This window comes from Nomascus leucogenys, chromosome 17 (assembly GCF_006542625.1).
Source record: "Nomascus leucogenys isolate Asia chromosome 17, Asia_NLE_v1, whole genome shotgun sequence".
Classification (NCBI taxonomy): Eukaryota; Metazoa; Chordata; class Mammalia; order Primates; family Hylobatidae; genus Nomascus; species Nomascus leucogenys.
In genome coordinates this window covers 80457107-80474342 of record NC_044397.1, presented here as the reverse complement: position 1 = coordinate 80474342, position 17236 = coordinate 80457107, and the positions used below count along the sequence as shown (strand labels likewise).

The following is a 17236-nucleotide window of genomic DNA, read 5'->3' as shown; positions in this document are numbered from 1 at the left end:
TGAGACCAGCCTGACCAACATGGAGAAACCTCGTCTTTACTAAAAATACAAAATTAGCTGGGCGTGGTGGTGCACACCTGTAATCCCAGTTACTCGGGAGGCTGAGGCAGGAGAATCGCTTGAACCCGGGAGGCGGAGGTTGTGGTGAGCCAAGATCGCACCATTGTACTCCAGCCTGGGCAACAAGAGTGAAACTCTGTCTCAAAAAAAAAAAAAAAAAAAGAGCGAGAAAAGCACACAACTTTACTGAATAGCAGTCTTACATGACATGGAAGCCTTCCTAAGAAAATGAACATGTGAAGAAATAGTTAAATCTGAGTACATTTATGCTAGGTTTGAGGGACAGTGGTGGAGAAATGTGGCAAGGCAGAGCATATGATGGAAAGGCCATTCATCCAAGAACTCAGCAAGGCCTGCCTCTTCACCTCCGTGTGTCCTGTGTCGGGAGACACGGCTGCTCCTTTCCTCCAGGCAGAGGGACGGCACCTCTCCCCTGAGGGTCTGTAACCTGCATCAGGGGAAGGTTGGAAAATCCTTCAGAGGTTTTATGACCTGCTACAGGGAGAAGGGTGAGGAGAAGGTCACAGTGACCTTCCTGCTTCTGTCATCTTTTCAAATTCCTTCACTTTAAAATATCTTAGGGTTGCATGTCCTGAATCCCATCACAGGGAAGAAGAACCAGAAAAGCCATCTGATGGTTGGGCAGGAGCAAAAGAGACAGAGAGCACGCCCAGAGAGAGGCGCAGCAGGCCTGGGGGTGGGAGAGGGCGTGCCATGCCCCAGACCTCGGTGAGATCACAGGGCAAGTGGCACTGTGACCAGAGGGAAGGCATGAGACCCATGCTGGGCTGGCCCATAAGGTGTGACATGGTGCAGACTGCATTCTTGGGACAAAGAGCCACAGAAGGGTGTCTGAGCAGGTGAGTGAAGTGGTCAATTTTAAAACAATCCCATTAGCTACACTGCTAGGATGAAACAGACAGGAAAGAATCAGAGTAGCCAGTTACAAGTCTGTGGCAGAGCCCCTGTAGTCCTAGCTGCTTGGGAGGCCAAGGTGGGAGGACTGCTTGAGCCCAGAGTTCAAGGTTGCAGTGAACTATGATCCCGCCACTGCACTCCAGCCTAGGTCACAGAGCGAGGCCCTGTCTTTAAGGAAGGCGAGGTGGGGAAGCAGGGAGATGGTGTTAGCGCCAGTGGGGAGACGTGCACAGATTCAGGTGAAGCGTGGGAAACAGAGGTTCACGCCCACAAGGCATCCAACTGGAAGTTGGTGCTGAAGGACGCTAGCAAATGCCAAGATGTATGAAAGTGCAAGGCAGAAAGTCAAGAGAATGAAAGGGTGTTTCTGATTGGGCATAAGTGTCTCCTGAGAGGGGATCTGTGGGTGAAGGAAAGGGTCTTATTGCAGCTGGCATGGCTGAAGCACCTGGCTGGGATGCAGATGGAATCTGCCTCCCTTCGAGGTTTCAAAGGACAACCAGGATCTCTGTCAAATGCAATCCCACCAGAAAGGTAGGGAGAGACAGCAGACACAGAGTCTTCTCAAGGGCCCTTCCAACCACTGCAGGTTTATGTCTATGAAGCTATACCAGAACATTCTGTAGCAAGAGCAACAGAAAACGGATGGGCAAAAAAAGAAAAGAAATAGCAGAACTGGTTTACAGTCAGGCAGTGAGTCACCCAGAACGATGGCCTGACCACCAAGCCGCCATAGGAAGGAGCCACGGAGCTGCCTCCTAGGCCAGGGCCCAGAACAAGCCAAGGGAAGGCCGAGATATCCCCAGGGTACCTCTTCTCAGCAGCACAAAGAGGAGTTTATTTTCAAAGATAGTGGAAGCTGGAAAAGATAAAAGCCTTGAAATTGAAATGCAAACAGGAGAGCCCTGCCAGACAAGGCTGTGTGTCTTTCAAACCCCATCTGAGAAAGAGAGGCCACCTCCACAGAGCTGCGTCAGGGCAGGGTCTGGTCATCTCCTGCGACAAACAGGAGGAAGCTCGCATGGGGACCACCGCCTAGAGTGGCAGCCCAGGCCTGGGTCCCCGCCACTGAAGGGTCCGCAGAGCACTCCTGGGCATCCTCAGGTGCATGCCAAGATTTCAGAAGGCCTTACAGAAGTGATGCATCCTTCACTACAGCCAAGATACGGAAATAACTGTCTGTTGATGGACAAATAGATAAAGACAATGTGATGTATTTACACAATGGAATACTTTTTGGCCACGAAGAAGGAAAGCCTGCCATTTGTGCCAACCTCGATGAACCCAGAGGACAGCATGCTAAATGAAATCACCCAGGCACAAAAAGATGCATACCACATGGTCTTCCTTATACATGGAACTGAAAAAAGCTGAACTCACAGAAGCAGGGGGTAGACTGGTGGTTGCCAGGCGCTGGGAGAAATGGGGAGATGTTGTCAAAGCATGCAAACCTCCAGTTGTAAGCTGGTAAGTTCTGGGGATCTAGCATGGTGATTATAGTTAATAGTATTGCAGTGTTTACTTGAGACTTGCTGAGAGGGTGGACAGTAAGTGTCCTCACCACACACATGCAAAAGGTAACCATGCTGGGTGATGGATGTGTTCATTAGCTTGACTCAGTAGTAATCCCGTCACGATGTCTGTGTCTATTGAATCATCACTTGTACATCTTAAACATACATAGTTTTTGTGTGTCAATCATACCTCAGTAAGCGGCAGGGGAGTGACACATTCACCATTGGCCATCAGTAAGACTGGACAGGACCACAGAGGCAGACATGGGGGGGGCTAGAAACCCAAAAGTGCAGATGGTGACCCTACTTACCACGTACGGATAACAGAGACTAGAAGAACAATTTGATCATCTTCATGATGCAATTTTTTTGGAAGACAAGTCTTTTCAAAGAGAAAGAGTAAGATGACGATAATAACGAAAACACCCCAGAGGACACAAATTTGGAACCACGGGCCTCAAGGAAGTCACAACACCTGGTATTCTCAGCATTTCTTGGTCCCTGACCGACCTCTTTGACCAACTGCTTCAAACTGACACTTTCTCTTTCTGTCACCTCAGATAAATCATTTCACTGCCCTAAAATGCAGGCTGCTTCATTTGCAGAATGAGAGAGGGAGGCTCCGTGCACTCCTTCTGTGCCTCATCTGTTTCTCCTAGGGATCCTCAACACCCTTCAGCTTGTGGACAGCAGCACACTAGCACACTGAGCGTTCTGTTCGAGTCCCTCTAGTGGCTGCTGAATGGCGCAGTGACTCGTGTGGGCTTAGCGAGGGCAGGAGCTGTCTCACGGGAGACTGCCCCCCCTTCCACAAATGGGGGAGGAGCAGGAGGCAGCAGCAGGCATGTGCGTGGTCTATCACGGCCCTTTTAAAAACTGCTGTTACAGAAAATGTCAAACTGCACAGGAATAGAGAGGAGGAGCATGAACCAGTGTGTGCCCATCAGCCAGCTTCAGCCACTGTCCCCTCTCAGCCAAGCCTCCTTCCCTTGGCAGCTGCCCACGCTCACACCCTTTATGCTCCACTCATATTATTTTTGAAGCAAACCACAGACATATTACCATTTCATCCGTGAATGTTTCAGTGTACATCTCTCAAAGATAGGATGACTCATTTTTATAAATATAACTATAATACCATTGTCACACCTAAAAAACTTCACAATTTATTATGTTACATTTACCCACTCATGTCCTTAAGGAGCGGTCACACAGCTTTCATGAGTGAACACAACCTCTTCTCATTGGGAACATGAGGAGGGAAGGGGCTGTGAACACCTAAAATGAGCAGACACTCGCTGAACCAAAGCTTGGATTTTCTTCCGTGACAACGGCTGGGTCTCTGCACTTTGAACACACTCATGATCAGCAGAGAAAAGTCAAGTTCAGCATGTCTGGCTTCATACTTGCCGAGAGGAGGTGGGATAACAATAATGGTGATAATGCTATTAATAGCAAAGGTGGAGGAATTAATAAATGACCACTGTGCCAGGCGCTTCATAGTCCTCATCTCATTAAATCTTCACACAGCCCAGTGAAGAAGTGCCCTTCACCTTCCAGAGACAGGGAAGCCAAGACTCAGTAAGATTCAGCAACTTGCCTGAGACCTCATAGGACATCATGGCACCAGGGTTGATGCCCAGTGTGTCTGCTGCAGAGCCCAGGTTGATGCCCAGAGGGCACAGCCCAGCCCTCTACCGTGCTGGTGGAACTTCACCCCACATCAATGTTCAGGGAGAGGGTGGCATTGCTCCAGGCATCCCTCACCACACCCCTCCTCCAGTGCAGCCCATGTGTCCAGGGACCATGTCATGGGACAGTCTACCCTCTTCAGACCTCTTTCCCTCTCTTCCCACAGTCTCCAAAGCAGTCAAGTCCTCTGGAAAGCAGTCAAGTCCCTCTGCTGGGGATCCCTCAGCACCCACAGGAGGTGGCACTCACCGAACTGGCCGTCCAGTTTCACGTATAACTCAATGACACCGTAAGCAATGGTGGTGGCAGCTGGGATTTCCAGCATCACGTTGGAGTCCTTGGTGACATTCCCATCCTCCGTCGCTGACACCTGTGGGCAAAAGCGCACACTCCCACCTGTGCACTCAGGCTCTCCCAGCTTCTCTGTTCCCCACTGCAGCCAGCCTCATGCCTTGTACATAAGAGTTGCTGAGCAATGTCCACAGAACCGAGTGGAACAGAGGAGCCAGCCAGCATGGGGGATGGGGGGATTCAACCCTTGTTGACATCAGTACACACATTCCCAAGTAAACGGCCAACCTGGTGGCATCAAAGCGAGATTCCAGAGTGTGGGATACAGTGAAGTTAGGTCTACAGTGCTGTGCAAAGATCATACGATACATAAGATCACCTCCCAGTTCCCTCCATCACAGGTTATGGAAACAACTGAAATCCTAATGAAAACCTTAAACAGTAGCAAAGTTGGACTGGGAGAACCTAGCTGAGAGGGCCCCCTGCCCCATGCATATCACTCCAGACCCCTGTAGTTGGTGCACAGTGCTGATAAAACCAGGAACAGAGAGGGAAGTGGGGAGAGGCTGGAGGGAGGAGAGGCAGGAAATGCCAAGAAGTCAGGCACCAAAGCTTCTGCCTTTAAACACTCTCACAAACAGGACCCCTTCCCATGATGTCCTGGTGAGAGGAAGATGAGAATCTATTTGTTGGCCAAACACTAGCAATCAGAGAACTTTTCTTAGCAACTTGATCCGGGTCAGAGTGTGTTGCTTTGGGTCGAGAAATGGCAGCTGGCCTGAGTCTGAAAGGCTTCAAAACTTTGGCAGGAAGTGACTGTGGCAGGAGCACCGGCAGGGCCGGCCTGAGCCATCACCCATCAGTGCCTCCCTCGCTGCTGCTATCCAGCCCCACCGCAGCAAGAGTGCTGGCCCCAGACCTCTACCTCCAGCTCCTTCCAAACACAACTTTCTGGGTTCCTCTAGAAAAAGCCAAAAGTCATCCCAAGAAGTAAATCTCTAAGAAAATATCAGCCACCATGGCAAGCTGGAGGAGAAAGAGTTTGGGGCTGATGGCCACCTAGTCCATTGAAGTTTAGTACTGGCTCACAGATCAGCTTGGTAAGACTGTCAATAACTTTATCCAGAAGAATCTATGTAGAGATATCTAGATCTTACCTGCCCTAACTCAACCCACAAAGGATTTGCAGCAGCTAATTCCAAGTAATCACTGTGAGAGCCCCAGCTCTGAGGCTCTAGGGATTCTCTTGCATTTGGCCTGGTCAGTGCCTGTGTGTTCATTTTTCTTGGGGAAACATCTGCCGCCCACAGGAAGAGCACCTGATGCCTGGCCCATTCGAGTGCCTGCGACCCTGCCCTGCTTCAGGAATGAACACATCCCGGGACGGTCTGGTGAGACCCAGTCCTAGGCCCCCTCACCCGTGGAGTTGCAGCAAATCAGGAGCAAGCCTGGAGCTGCCAGCACCATAGGGAGAGCCCATCCGAGAGGGGATCGACCCAGGGAAGGTGGCTCCCTATATCCTCAAGGCCTAGATCCAGCAGTGACTGGAGCCAGTTTCCCCAAGTGTTTCAGCTACACAGGCCAATACACTCTTGCTCATTTAAGCCAGCGTGAGTTGGGTTTCTGTTAACTTGCTACCGAAAGAGTCCTGACTAATGAAGACACCACCCAAAGAGGCCCCCGACCAAGGTCTCCATGACTGCCCAGCCATGACTGCAGGGCAGCCCGGCCACACGCACCTGCACCGTCTTGGTCTGGAGGCCCACAATGCCGCCACACTTCTCCTCAACCTGCGTGTGCTCGGAGATCACACACTTCTGCATCGTCGTGATCTTCTGTGTCAGAACGCACAGGACCTCATTCCTTCCCTCCAGCACCTGCTGGAGCACAGGGTTTCTCAGATTTATTGTTCTGAAAAAAAAAATGGATGTGAGTGGCCTAGTGCCTCAGGGGACATTGGTGTAGTGTGAATTTCCTCTTGCACAGCAGGCAGCTGAGGAGTAAGCAGGTGACAGCCAGGCTTTGTTGATTTCCTGACGATGAAAGAGGGGGCAAGTCACCTGGAAAGGCATTAACCAAACTCCCTTGAGGCTACCTCAGAGCTGCCGGGCCTCTGGGGGCCAGGCTAGATGCCAGAGGGAAGGGGGCTTTCAGTCAAACAGCAGCACCGGTTGTCAAGGAGAAGAAAAAATCAACCAGGGCCAGGCGCAGTGGCTCACACCTGTAATCCCAGCACTTTGGGAGGCTGAGGCAGGCAGATCACTTGAGGTCAGGAGTTCGAGACCAGCCTGGCCAACATGGTGAAACCCTGTCTCTACCAAAAATATAAAAATTAGCCAGGCGTAATGGTGCACGCCTGTAATCCTAGATACTAAGGAGGCTGAGGCACGAGAATCGCTTGAACCTGGGAGGCGGAGGTTGCAATGAGCTGAGATCGTGCCATTGCACTCCAGCCAGGGCAACAGAGCAAGACTCCATCTCAAAAAAAAAAAAGGAAAAGAAAACTAACCAGGAAGGAAACTACAATCCATGTGCCTTAGACCCTGGGAACTCCACTTTGTTATTTAATCAGAGCTGAGGGATGTCAGATGTCACAGCCGTGGCCCAGAGAATACAGGATTATGATGGGAGGAATGGTGACCGGTGACCAGTTGCTTCTCACTGAGAAAGGAATAGGCCTAAAGTATCAGTAGCAAGAAGGAAATTAGATTTGAACTAAGAGGAAACTTCTTAACCTGTCTAGGAAAGATGTTTCATCTCTTAGAAGGGGCTTGATGTCTTTTTACACATGGGGAAACTGAGGCTGGGTCCAGAGTCACTCAGCAGAGATTTGGGGCTCCTGCCCAGCCACTTGAAATTCTGCAAACTTTCAAGAACAGACTAAATTTTTATTTACAGGAGATGATTTCATGCTTAGAAGCAAATGATGAAATAACTTCTCTGGAGATCTCATTCAATGCTATGATTCTATGAAATGGACAGGAAAAGAACCAAACTAGAGTTGGTGACAGCACAAGAAAAATTATGGTATCCATGCTGGTCTTTTAAGAGGTTAGTTACCTTGAAAACTCAACACCCATCCCTGACCACACACGTGCTGGGTCACCCATCCTAGACAGACTCAGGTTCTCTGGGCTTCAGAAAGTAGCCCTGGAACTGGAGTGAGTAGCTAGGAAAGTCCCATCTCAACGTAATCACCTTCCCAGAATAGAAATGACTCGCGTGTCCATCAACAGATGAATGGAGAAACAAAATGTGTTATAGTCATATAATGAGATATCATACAGCCATAAAAAGAAGTGAAGTTGGGCCAGGAACAGTGGCTTATGCCTGTAATCCCAGCACTTTGGGAGGCCGAGGCAGGCGGATCACCTGAGGTCAGGAGTTCAAGACCAGCCTGACCAACATGGAGGAATACCGTCTCTACTAAAAATACAAAATTAGCCGGGCGTGGTGGCACATGCCTGTAATCCCAGCTACTCAGGAGGCTGAGGCAGGAGAATTGCTTGAACCCGGGAGGCAGAGGTTGCGGTGAGCCAAGATTGTGCCACCGCACTCTAGCCTGGGCAACAAGAGTGAAACTCCGTCTCAAAAAAAAAAAAAAAAAAAAAAAAAAAAGAAGTGAAGTTCTGACATCTGCTGCAACATGGGTGAACCCTGAAGACATTATGCCAAGTAACATACTCCAGGGACAAATGAACAATATTGTATCATTCCTCATATGAAATATCTGGAATAGGCAAATTCATAATGACAGAAAGCAGATTGGAGGTTACCGGGGCTGCAGGGCTGGAGAAGGGGAGTCACTGCCTGATGGCTGCAGAGTTCCTATTTGAGGTGATGAAGAAGTTCTAGAAATGGAGAGTAGAGATGACGGCACAACAGGGTGAATGTATTTAATGCCACTGAATTTTAACACTTAAAAATGGTTACAACAGTAAATGTTGCGTCTCATCTATTTTACCACAATAAAAAATAAATAAGACATAGGAAAAACGGGTTCAAGCTTAGTACTGGTTAAGGAAATTCAAATTATAAAAATGTCTCACACATGATAAAAATATATTGATGACAACCACAAAGCTGCCAAGACACTCCATTTCCAGGAAGGAACAGGAAACAGGGACCTTGGAGCCTGCAGGGCTGGGGTTCAGATCTCAGATCTGCCCTCCCACTGGGCAAGCTCGAGTGAAGGGCCACCTCTGCACCTAGGTTTTCTCATGGATGACCTGTTGGTAACAGGGCCCCCCTCCTCATGGGGTTGCGTCAGGGTTTAGATGAGATGCATGCAGTGAGCCATTAGGATGTGCCAAGCACAGAGTTAAATGCCACACAAACACTAGCTGGCTCCACCCACCTTCCCGTGTCCCTCTATCAGGCTCACAAAACAAAGCCACAGTGTGTGCCCTGCATGGGAATTATGAGGCACTGAATTGAGTCAGAGGTGCTTTTCCACATCACTCCCTTCTTAAAAGCCATCAGTGGCTATATCCCATGTCCAGTGCGTTCCCAGGCTGAGGCCCCATGTGATCTGCCCTGCCCCCTGTTGACTTTATCTTTCAGCCTTCTTACTACTCCTTAAAAATGCCAGGTGTGTGCCCACTCCGAGGCCTTGGCACACATTCCCTGACGGCCACATTTCACTGACTCATTGGTCACCTCCTCAAGGAAGCATTCCCTGCACCTCCATCACGCTATCACACCCTAAGATCACTTCTCTGGGGAGCACATTTCCATAGGATATTTTTCTAGCTCATTCCTTTATCTGCTCATGGCCTGCCTCCTCCATCGAGAATATAAACCCCACAGAGGTGGCGAGTGTGCCATCCTGTTGACTGCATATCTCAGGGCCAGGATTAGTGCCTAGTACATAGGAAAAGCTCAGGAAATATTTTTGGAATAAATGAGTAAATAAAACTTGCAGGGTTTTTTCCTCTATTTGCTTGAATGAATGTGTACATATGTATTTGTGCATCCACGTGTGAAAGAAGACATGGAAGATGGCGGAAATGGAGGATCTGCAGCTTGGATCAAAAAATGGTGCATAGCAGATGTGATCTTCCTAAGGGATTGCACGTCTTAGTCCCATAGGCAAAGACTTTAAAGATAAAAGCCATTGTAACCACCGGTCAGAACATACATTCAACTGTTCCCTTTCCAATAGTCTCTTCCTTGTATTGCTCAAAATTCTAGCAGATTCTTGAACGTCTGTCTATGCCCTCACAGCTAAGGAATGGGCTCCTCCCAGCTAGACACACATCAGACGTATCACCGCCTGGTGACAACCCCACAACTGCCGCCTTTAGGAGTCTGATGTGACTCTGCTGGATTGGAAATTGCAGCCCTCCTACCCACCCGAAACAGAATCCACTGAACACTTGACACTGCTCCTAGCCAGTGTGAAATTGTTTGAAAAGAAAAAGCTCAGCCTAGACCACTCAAGACTCCACTGCTTAAAATGCCCACCTCCCTCCAGAACCCCCACCTCAAACACCAAAAGAGAGGGGCAGCCATCTACGCAGGTGGGCAGGCAACTGCCTGCTGTATCTGATGACAGGGCAGTCCTGAGATGCTTTCTGAGTCGCTGCCTTCAGAAGGTCTCTGTGGGGCGGACCCACTGCAGCACAGAGAAGCTCGCCCAGAGACGGAGACTGTCTCCAAGGCTAGGATTCGGGGGACCAGAAACGTAAGTGTCACACAGCCACAGCTCATGCAGGCCACTGGGAATCCTTCCCTGGGCTACCAAGGCAGGGCTGCGAGAACCGCAGGCATCACCTAGCAGCAAACACTTCCACCCAAGTCACTGGGATTCCGTTTCCCAGGACAGTGCTGCCACCTTTTGGAAACCAAATGCTGGACAAATTTAATTATCTTTAGTTAGGAGAGGCCCCACAGGGACAGAGGCGAAGCTACATGTCAGGGAAAATGGATTGTTCGTTTGACTCTCTGAAAAGCAATCTCAGGAGGGAATTCTTCCCCATCTCCTCCCTGAGTCAATTTTACCAGGCCCCAAGCAGCCCCGGGGGAGAGCTGGTGTCCCCTGGGGGCAGTGTTCTCAGGTGCAGACCCAGAACAGTTCAAGGTCACCAGACCCTGGCTCTGGCCCTCCTCGGAACAGAAATCACCATGAAACAGGGCTCCCCTGTGCCTGCCTAGTGCAGAAACCAGCCAAATTTCAATGCCATTTGTTTACTATATAACCTTATATATTTTATTATATGCATTTAAAGAGGCCCATGGGTTTCTTCAACTGCTAATGGAGTTCATGAAACAAAATATTTAAAACTCAATTGAGGGTTTCAGGAGAGTTTAAAAAAAAAAAAAGCCTCAGAGAGGTTGATGGCAGTAACCAACGTCACACAGCTGTGAAGCCCAGGTCTTTTACAATGGCCTACATGGCCATAGCACCCATAGCTGCTGTCTCCCTCTTCTGGGTGAGGGCACCCTTGGGCTGTACTAGGAATTGAATCTTCATCTCTACTGAAACTCTTGTATTGCTATGTTCATTTCTATATGTAAATATCTTGCCTATGTAACCAGACCAGTAGATGGAGGCTGGAAAAGCAAGTTATACCCAAGTCCTCTGGGAATCTTTATCAGAATATCCATGCCTGCCTGTCCTCCCCAAGCCCATCTCACTCTCCTCGTGGCTGCCGCCCTGTGCCATATGACAGTTCTTCCCCAACTTGTCCTGATTTCTTTCCTCTCGGGCCCTGTGAGAGCCACTGAGCAACACAGACAGAATGGCTTTAGAGACACAGAAAACTATTAGTAGTGGTCGCCTCTTGGGTGGGGAACCAGATGGCTGGGAGGGGCTTTTCACCTTTTCTCTTTTGACCTTTTGACATTTAAACCATGTGAATAGATTGCCCAGTTAAAAAAAAAAATGTATTTTAAAAAAAGTCCTTCTGGACAGACTGTAAGCTCCTGGAGGACAAAGTACTTGCTCTTTTTATTGGTGCCTAGCCCTGTGCAATCCACCCAGTTGGGGGATAAATGAATGGTTTATCACATAAACCTGGGCAGGATTGGAATGAGACCCTCTCCCGAAGTCCAGCCAGGAGCCAATGCCCAAAGACAGGGAAAATAGAGCAGAAGCTCTTCCAGGAGAAAATGAACAAGCAGAGGTTCTTCGTCCGCTTCACACATCTGTCTAAGGGCAGCCTCCTTGCTCTTCCCGGGGGGTGGGGGGGCGGCAATATGAAAGCAAGAACAGGAGGCCACCCAGGCAGAGGCGTATATCCTCAACAGAAAGGGCCAGCCCCAAAGGAGCAAATCTGGAGGCAGGGGAAGGGGATGCACACTCCGTTGAGAACGCCCTCTCCTCACTCGGGGGCTTGCTGAACTCCGCCCACCCAGTTCTCCTGTGAGGTTGCCCTTCTGCTTGTACCTGGCAGGTCGATATAACACAAAGACCTGGAGTCATCCCAGAGTCGGTTCCCTGCTCTGTCTCCAATGTGGTTTAATGTTCGTCCCCTCTAAGTTTCATGTTGAAATGTGATCCCCAGTGCCACAGGCGGGCCCTGGTGGGAGGTGTCTGGGTCACAGGGGTGGATCCCTCATGAAAGGCTTGGTGCCCGCCTTGCAGTAATGAGTGAGTTCACACTCTGAGTTCACACTGGTTAAGAGTGTGGTACCTTCCCCCTCACTCTTTCTTGCTCCTCTTTCTTGCTCCTGCTCTTGCCATGTGACATGTTTGCTCCTCTTTCACCTTTTTCCATGACTGGAAGCTTCTGGAGGCCTCACCAAGAGCAGATGCTGGCACCATGCTTCCTGTACAGCCTGCAGAGCCATGAGCCAATTAAACCTCTCTTCTGTATAAATTACCCAGTCTCAGGTATTTCCTTATAATGATGCAAACAGACTAACACAATCTCCTCCTAGCTGAGCTACTGCTCCAGTCCTGAAGCTTAGCTTGCACATCTGTAAACTGAGAATTTGTTATGAGGGTTATGTTCAGTGAGTTCTTGCATTAAATGACCCAAGCTCTACCCAGCAGATGGCAGGGGCTCCATAAATGTTTTTTTCCTTCCACTATTGGCAAGGAAGGCAAGTCAAGATCCCTTTCCAGGGTGGTCAAAGAAATGGCCAGAATTTTCAGGATGCTTTATAAGGGAACTCTCAGCCAGGTGTAGCAGGAGGGGCCGCAGACAAAACTCCTCAGACACCGAGTTAAAGAAGGAAGGGGTTTATTTGGCCGGGAGCATCGGCAAGACCGCTGTCTCAAGAGCCGAGCTCCCTGAGTGAGCAATTCCTGTCCCTTTTAAGGGCTCACAACTCTAAGGGGTGTGCGTGACAGGGTCGTCATCGATTGAGCAAGCAGGGGGTATGTGACCGGGGGCTGCATGCTCTGCTAATTAGATTGGAACAAAACAGGATAGAGATTTTCACAGTGCCTTTCTATACAATGTCTGTAATCTATAGATAACATAACTGATTAAGTCAGGGGTCGATCTTTAACTACCAGGCCCAGGGTGTGATGCCGGGCTGTCTGCTTGTGGATTTCATTTCTGCCTTTTAGTTTTTACTTTTCTTTCTTTGGAGGCAGAAATTGGGCATAAGACAATATGAGGGGTGGTCTCCTCCCTTAAGGAAGTGGACCCTCAAAGCAATTAAGAGCATGGCTCCATGGACACAGGACAGGAGTTGGATACAAGACGCGGGTACATTCAAGACAGCAGCTACATGATACAGGACGGGAGATGGCTGGAAAAGGAGACCAGGCAGGAGCTGCTGGGAGGCGGCAGGCAGTGATGGAGGGAGGGAAACCTGGCTCAGAGCCCAGCGTGGTTGCTGGAGACCAGAGCAGCCCAGCAGGAAGGGAGGCTCCAGCTCTTCCAGCATCCATCAGCTCCCCAGGCCCAGCCCTAATGAAGCCGCTTCCTCTCCCAGCCTGAAGCTTTAATTTCCATTTTCTCTGCTTCTAAGGCTTTCAAGAGCCAAAATGCAAACTCACACAGGAGAAACCCAGAGACAACTTTTAAAAGTCTGACAATATCCAAAAGGAGTGAAGCAGGTTTCTTTACCAAGGCATAAAGGAGGTCCCCAGGATGCCTCCTGCAGAGACACAGGAGGGCGAGCTTTGTCATGCAGACCCCACACTTCAACTCTCCTTCATTCATCTCCACAAATACCTGAGTCCTGCTATGCTCCAGGCACCAGGCCAGATGCAAGCTTCTCAGGGAACAGGCCAAGGCAGCCACCACTAGCAGGGTCCTCTCACACAAAAACCCTTGATAATAACAATGGTAGGCCGGGTGCGGTGGCTAACGCCTGTAATCCCAGCACTTTGGGAGGCCGAGGCGGGTGGATCATGAGGTCAGGAGATCGAGACCATCCTGGTTAATATGGTGAAACCCCGTCTCTACTAAAAATACAAAAAATTAGCCAGGCATAGTCCTGGCTACTCGGGAGGCTGAGGCAGGAGAATGGCGTGAACCTGGGAGGCGGAACTTGCAGTGAGCCGAGATCACCCACTGCACTCCAGCCCGGGGGACAGAGCGAGACTCCGTCTCAAAAAAAAAAAAAAACAATGGCCTTGAGGAAGAGTTTCCAGTGGAAACCCTGGGGAGCCTGGTAAGGCTCTCCAAACCCTAGGGGACATCATGACAGAGCAAGAGCTTTTGTTGAGTCTGTTGTGGAGAAATTTTAAAACTAGAAGGGACCCAAGGGGATTATCTAGCTCTGGGCAGAAAATCAGTTTCATCTTCATTTTCACCTTGATTAATCCATCAGCTATTACTGCCTGGCTGTAGGAAAAGGATTCTAAGGCTGAGTGTGGGCTGGAAGACAGTAAGGAGGAAGAAAGCTGTGATTAAATGGCAGTGTCTGCTTGGACATGGGAGGGGGATGGCCCTGATCACCTGGATCTAACCCAGTGTCTCTGCTCATTAGTGAAGAATGCGCCCCAGAGAGGTGACAGGCCCACCTGAACCACATGGCCTGTTAGTGGCAGTGCCAAAATCAGGAACTGCATCTCCTGACTCTGAGACCAGTGTGCTTTTCCACTACACTCTTCTAAAGAACAACAAAAAGTGAAAGGTACAAATGCAGACTGAGGAAATGGTGCAATACTGCCAGAGGTGGTTTCAACATCTCCCCAGAAACAGAGATGGGGACGACAGAGAGCCAAAAGATGGTGGCCAGCCTGCTGCTCAAGGAATATTAAGCAAGAATTACTAACCCACAGAAACGGAGATATGTATTGATGATAAAGGCTTTAGTAATTCCAGAATTTCTCCCAAGGGTTTTGATTTATTGGCTAAAACTACAGTTTACAAAGGATCACATGTGTGTTCACAGACCAGCTGTAGAGCGGGAAAATTAGGTCCACAGACATTGCCTGTAAACTCCTTGGCTTTGCCTTTGTGACATTTCATTAAGTGGGAAAGTCTGCTTCTCTCTTGATAACCAACCTCCTCCAGTCTACAGAGATGGCAAAGAGTTTTATTTCAGTAACTGCCCCCTAAAATCCTGGAACACACACACCATTGCCTCCTTCATCTGCCGATTACCCCTCCAAGGGAGGCTCCATTCGCCCTTTTTAAAGACTAAGCTTTTTGACAACAAAGGCAGGACAGCAGCGCTCAAACCACATCTGTGCTGCTTCTGCAGGCACTGTCCCCAGCATCCTGTACTGGGAAGGCTGCAAAACCCTCCCACACTACGAGTGGGGGTGCCACTAACTGCCGTCCCCAGCACTGTTCAGGAGCTAGGGGGGCTGTAACAGGGGAGGAAGAGACAGGGTGCACCCAGCCCTGCCAATGAGTCTTGATTTGTCTCTCAGCCATTCTTGGTCACTCCATTTTTCTTATCAGGAATCGGGGGCAATTCTGGCCAATGAGACCTGAGGAAAATCTGTTAGAGGTTCTCAAGTTTTTCTCCCTCTTAAAAAGGGACACAAAGAAGAGGCCACTTTTCTGCCTCTGGACCTTTTGTCTGCAATGTGGCTGCCATTTAGGGACCAAGAGAACTTGAGCTGCCAGGACAAGCAACAGATGGCAGCTGCCACAGGGGCCCACAGAGCCACCGAACTGACCTTCTGCCATTAACCATTCAGTCAACCGGGACGCACCCTCTTGGAGGTGTTTTCTTACGTGAGATAATAACAAATGTTCTTTGCAACCAGACACCCTAACTGGTATATGAAGTGACCATCATCCTTATTTCAGAAAGCAACAAGAAGCACAAAGAACTCAGAAGCCAAGGGGCTGGGTGAGAATGCAGCTCTGCACCATCCACCCCCGAAGCTCTGAACCCATCTGCCTCTCCCTCCTGAACCTTCCTGGGCCCTGCATACAGAAGGTGCTTAATGCATGCTTGATTGTTAAAGAACTGGCAGTCTTTCTGCTTGATCCCATGAGAGCTTCCCAGAGTCAGGAAGTGGATCCTCTTGGAAACGAAAGCAGCCGCCCACTGGCTCCCCAGCAGGTACTAGCAGTCCCCATTTCAACCACGTTTCATAACAGAAACTTCCCACACATCAGAGATGCTCAGCCCACAGCCGGGGGCAGGAAATCTCTAGAAACCTCAACTCCTGTGCCCTGGGCCTCCACTTCCAACACAGTGAGATAAGACCTGCTCTTTCTCTCTCTCTCTCTCTCACTTGGCTGTAATGAAGATGACTTCAGGACTGTAAAATGCTGGGAAAATCAAAATTGGGGCAGAATGCTCACTGCACATTGTTGCCAAAGTGACCAGGTCACCCGCAGACCGTGGCTGCTCCGCCTCTATCCACACTATAGCCTCTAATACCTTCTCTTACTCACATACGACGACCCCTGGAAAGAGAAAGGAAAAAATGACTGAGCACCTGTAGATGTTCAGCCCTTTAGACGAGTAATTAATTAACTGCAACCAGTGGATGAGATGCAGCAAGCCTGGAAGATGATAAACCAAATGCAGCTGACACCCAGAAGTGACTTCACGCCAAAGCCCTTGGAACGTGTGTGTCTGTTTCCAAGCTCTGTGCATAGCAGTTGGATTGGAAAAATCATGTGTTTAGTGAACCTGGTTTTAAATCCTGAATCCAGGCAAACTAATTAATTTCCACATTCAGGCTCCTCAGTTGTAGAATAAAGATAAACCAATTATCCTTTCAAGCAAACTGGGCTCAGTGTGCCGAAGGCACCGCGCCAGACCCCATGACAAAGGAGGCAGGGGCGTTCCAGGAGGGAAACGGACACAGACGCAGGCACTTCCGACACACTTGACCCTACAGCATGGTTAGTATCCCACCAGGGGTGATGTGGCTCCTGAAGGAAGTGGGGTCTAACCTAAGGAATACTGAGGAATTGGCTGGGTGACACAGGAGAAGTGAGTCTGTGTATGCCCTTCATGCGTCTGTGCAGACAGGAGGAGTGAACGTCAGACAAGGATTGGAGGTAGAAGGAGCCTGGAGTATTAATCCCAGGAACTGAAATAAGCTCAGCGACTGACCTGGAGGATGTGAGGGCAACTGGTGAGAGATTAGGCTAGAGATTGAAAGCATGGCTCTGTTGCACAGAGGAGCCTGTGGGCATCCCCCTAGGACAGGGGAGAGCACAGAAGGCATGGCTAGGCAGTAAGGGGATCCGACTGGCTGCCCTGTGGAGAATCAACTGGAAGGGGAGAGATGAGAAGAGGTAAGAGATGGTTGGTGGAGGCCTGCACCATTTCCCAGATAAACTGTTATGAGACTGGGGGAATGGGAACAGATAAGGCCGATATTTAAGAGGTAGAATCAACTGGTAAGAGACAAGGTGTGGGAGAGAAGGTGAAGA

At 49.5% G+C, this 17236-nt stretch overlaps 1 protein-coding gene across 2 annotated transcripts in view; it reads right to left on the bottom strand.

The window, feature by feature from the left end:
* The window catches only part of GSDME (gasdermin E), a 59973-nt gene that overhangs the window by 14473 nt on the left and 28264 nt on the right, over nucleotides 1-17236 (bottom strand). For both annotated transcript variants that reach the window (XM_003270416.4, XM_003270415.4), the window contains exons 4-5: nucleotides 6215-6386; nucleotides 4434-4554 (exon numbers count right to left, since the gene is read on the bottom strand). In XM_003270416.4, the coding sequence (XP_003270464.1) occupies nucleotides 4434-4554; nucleotides 6215-6386 (293 nt within the window). The remainder of the gene's footprint in view (nucleotides 1-4433; nucleotides 4555-6214; nucleotides 6387-17236) is intronic.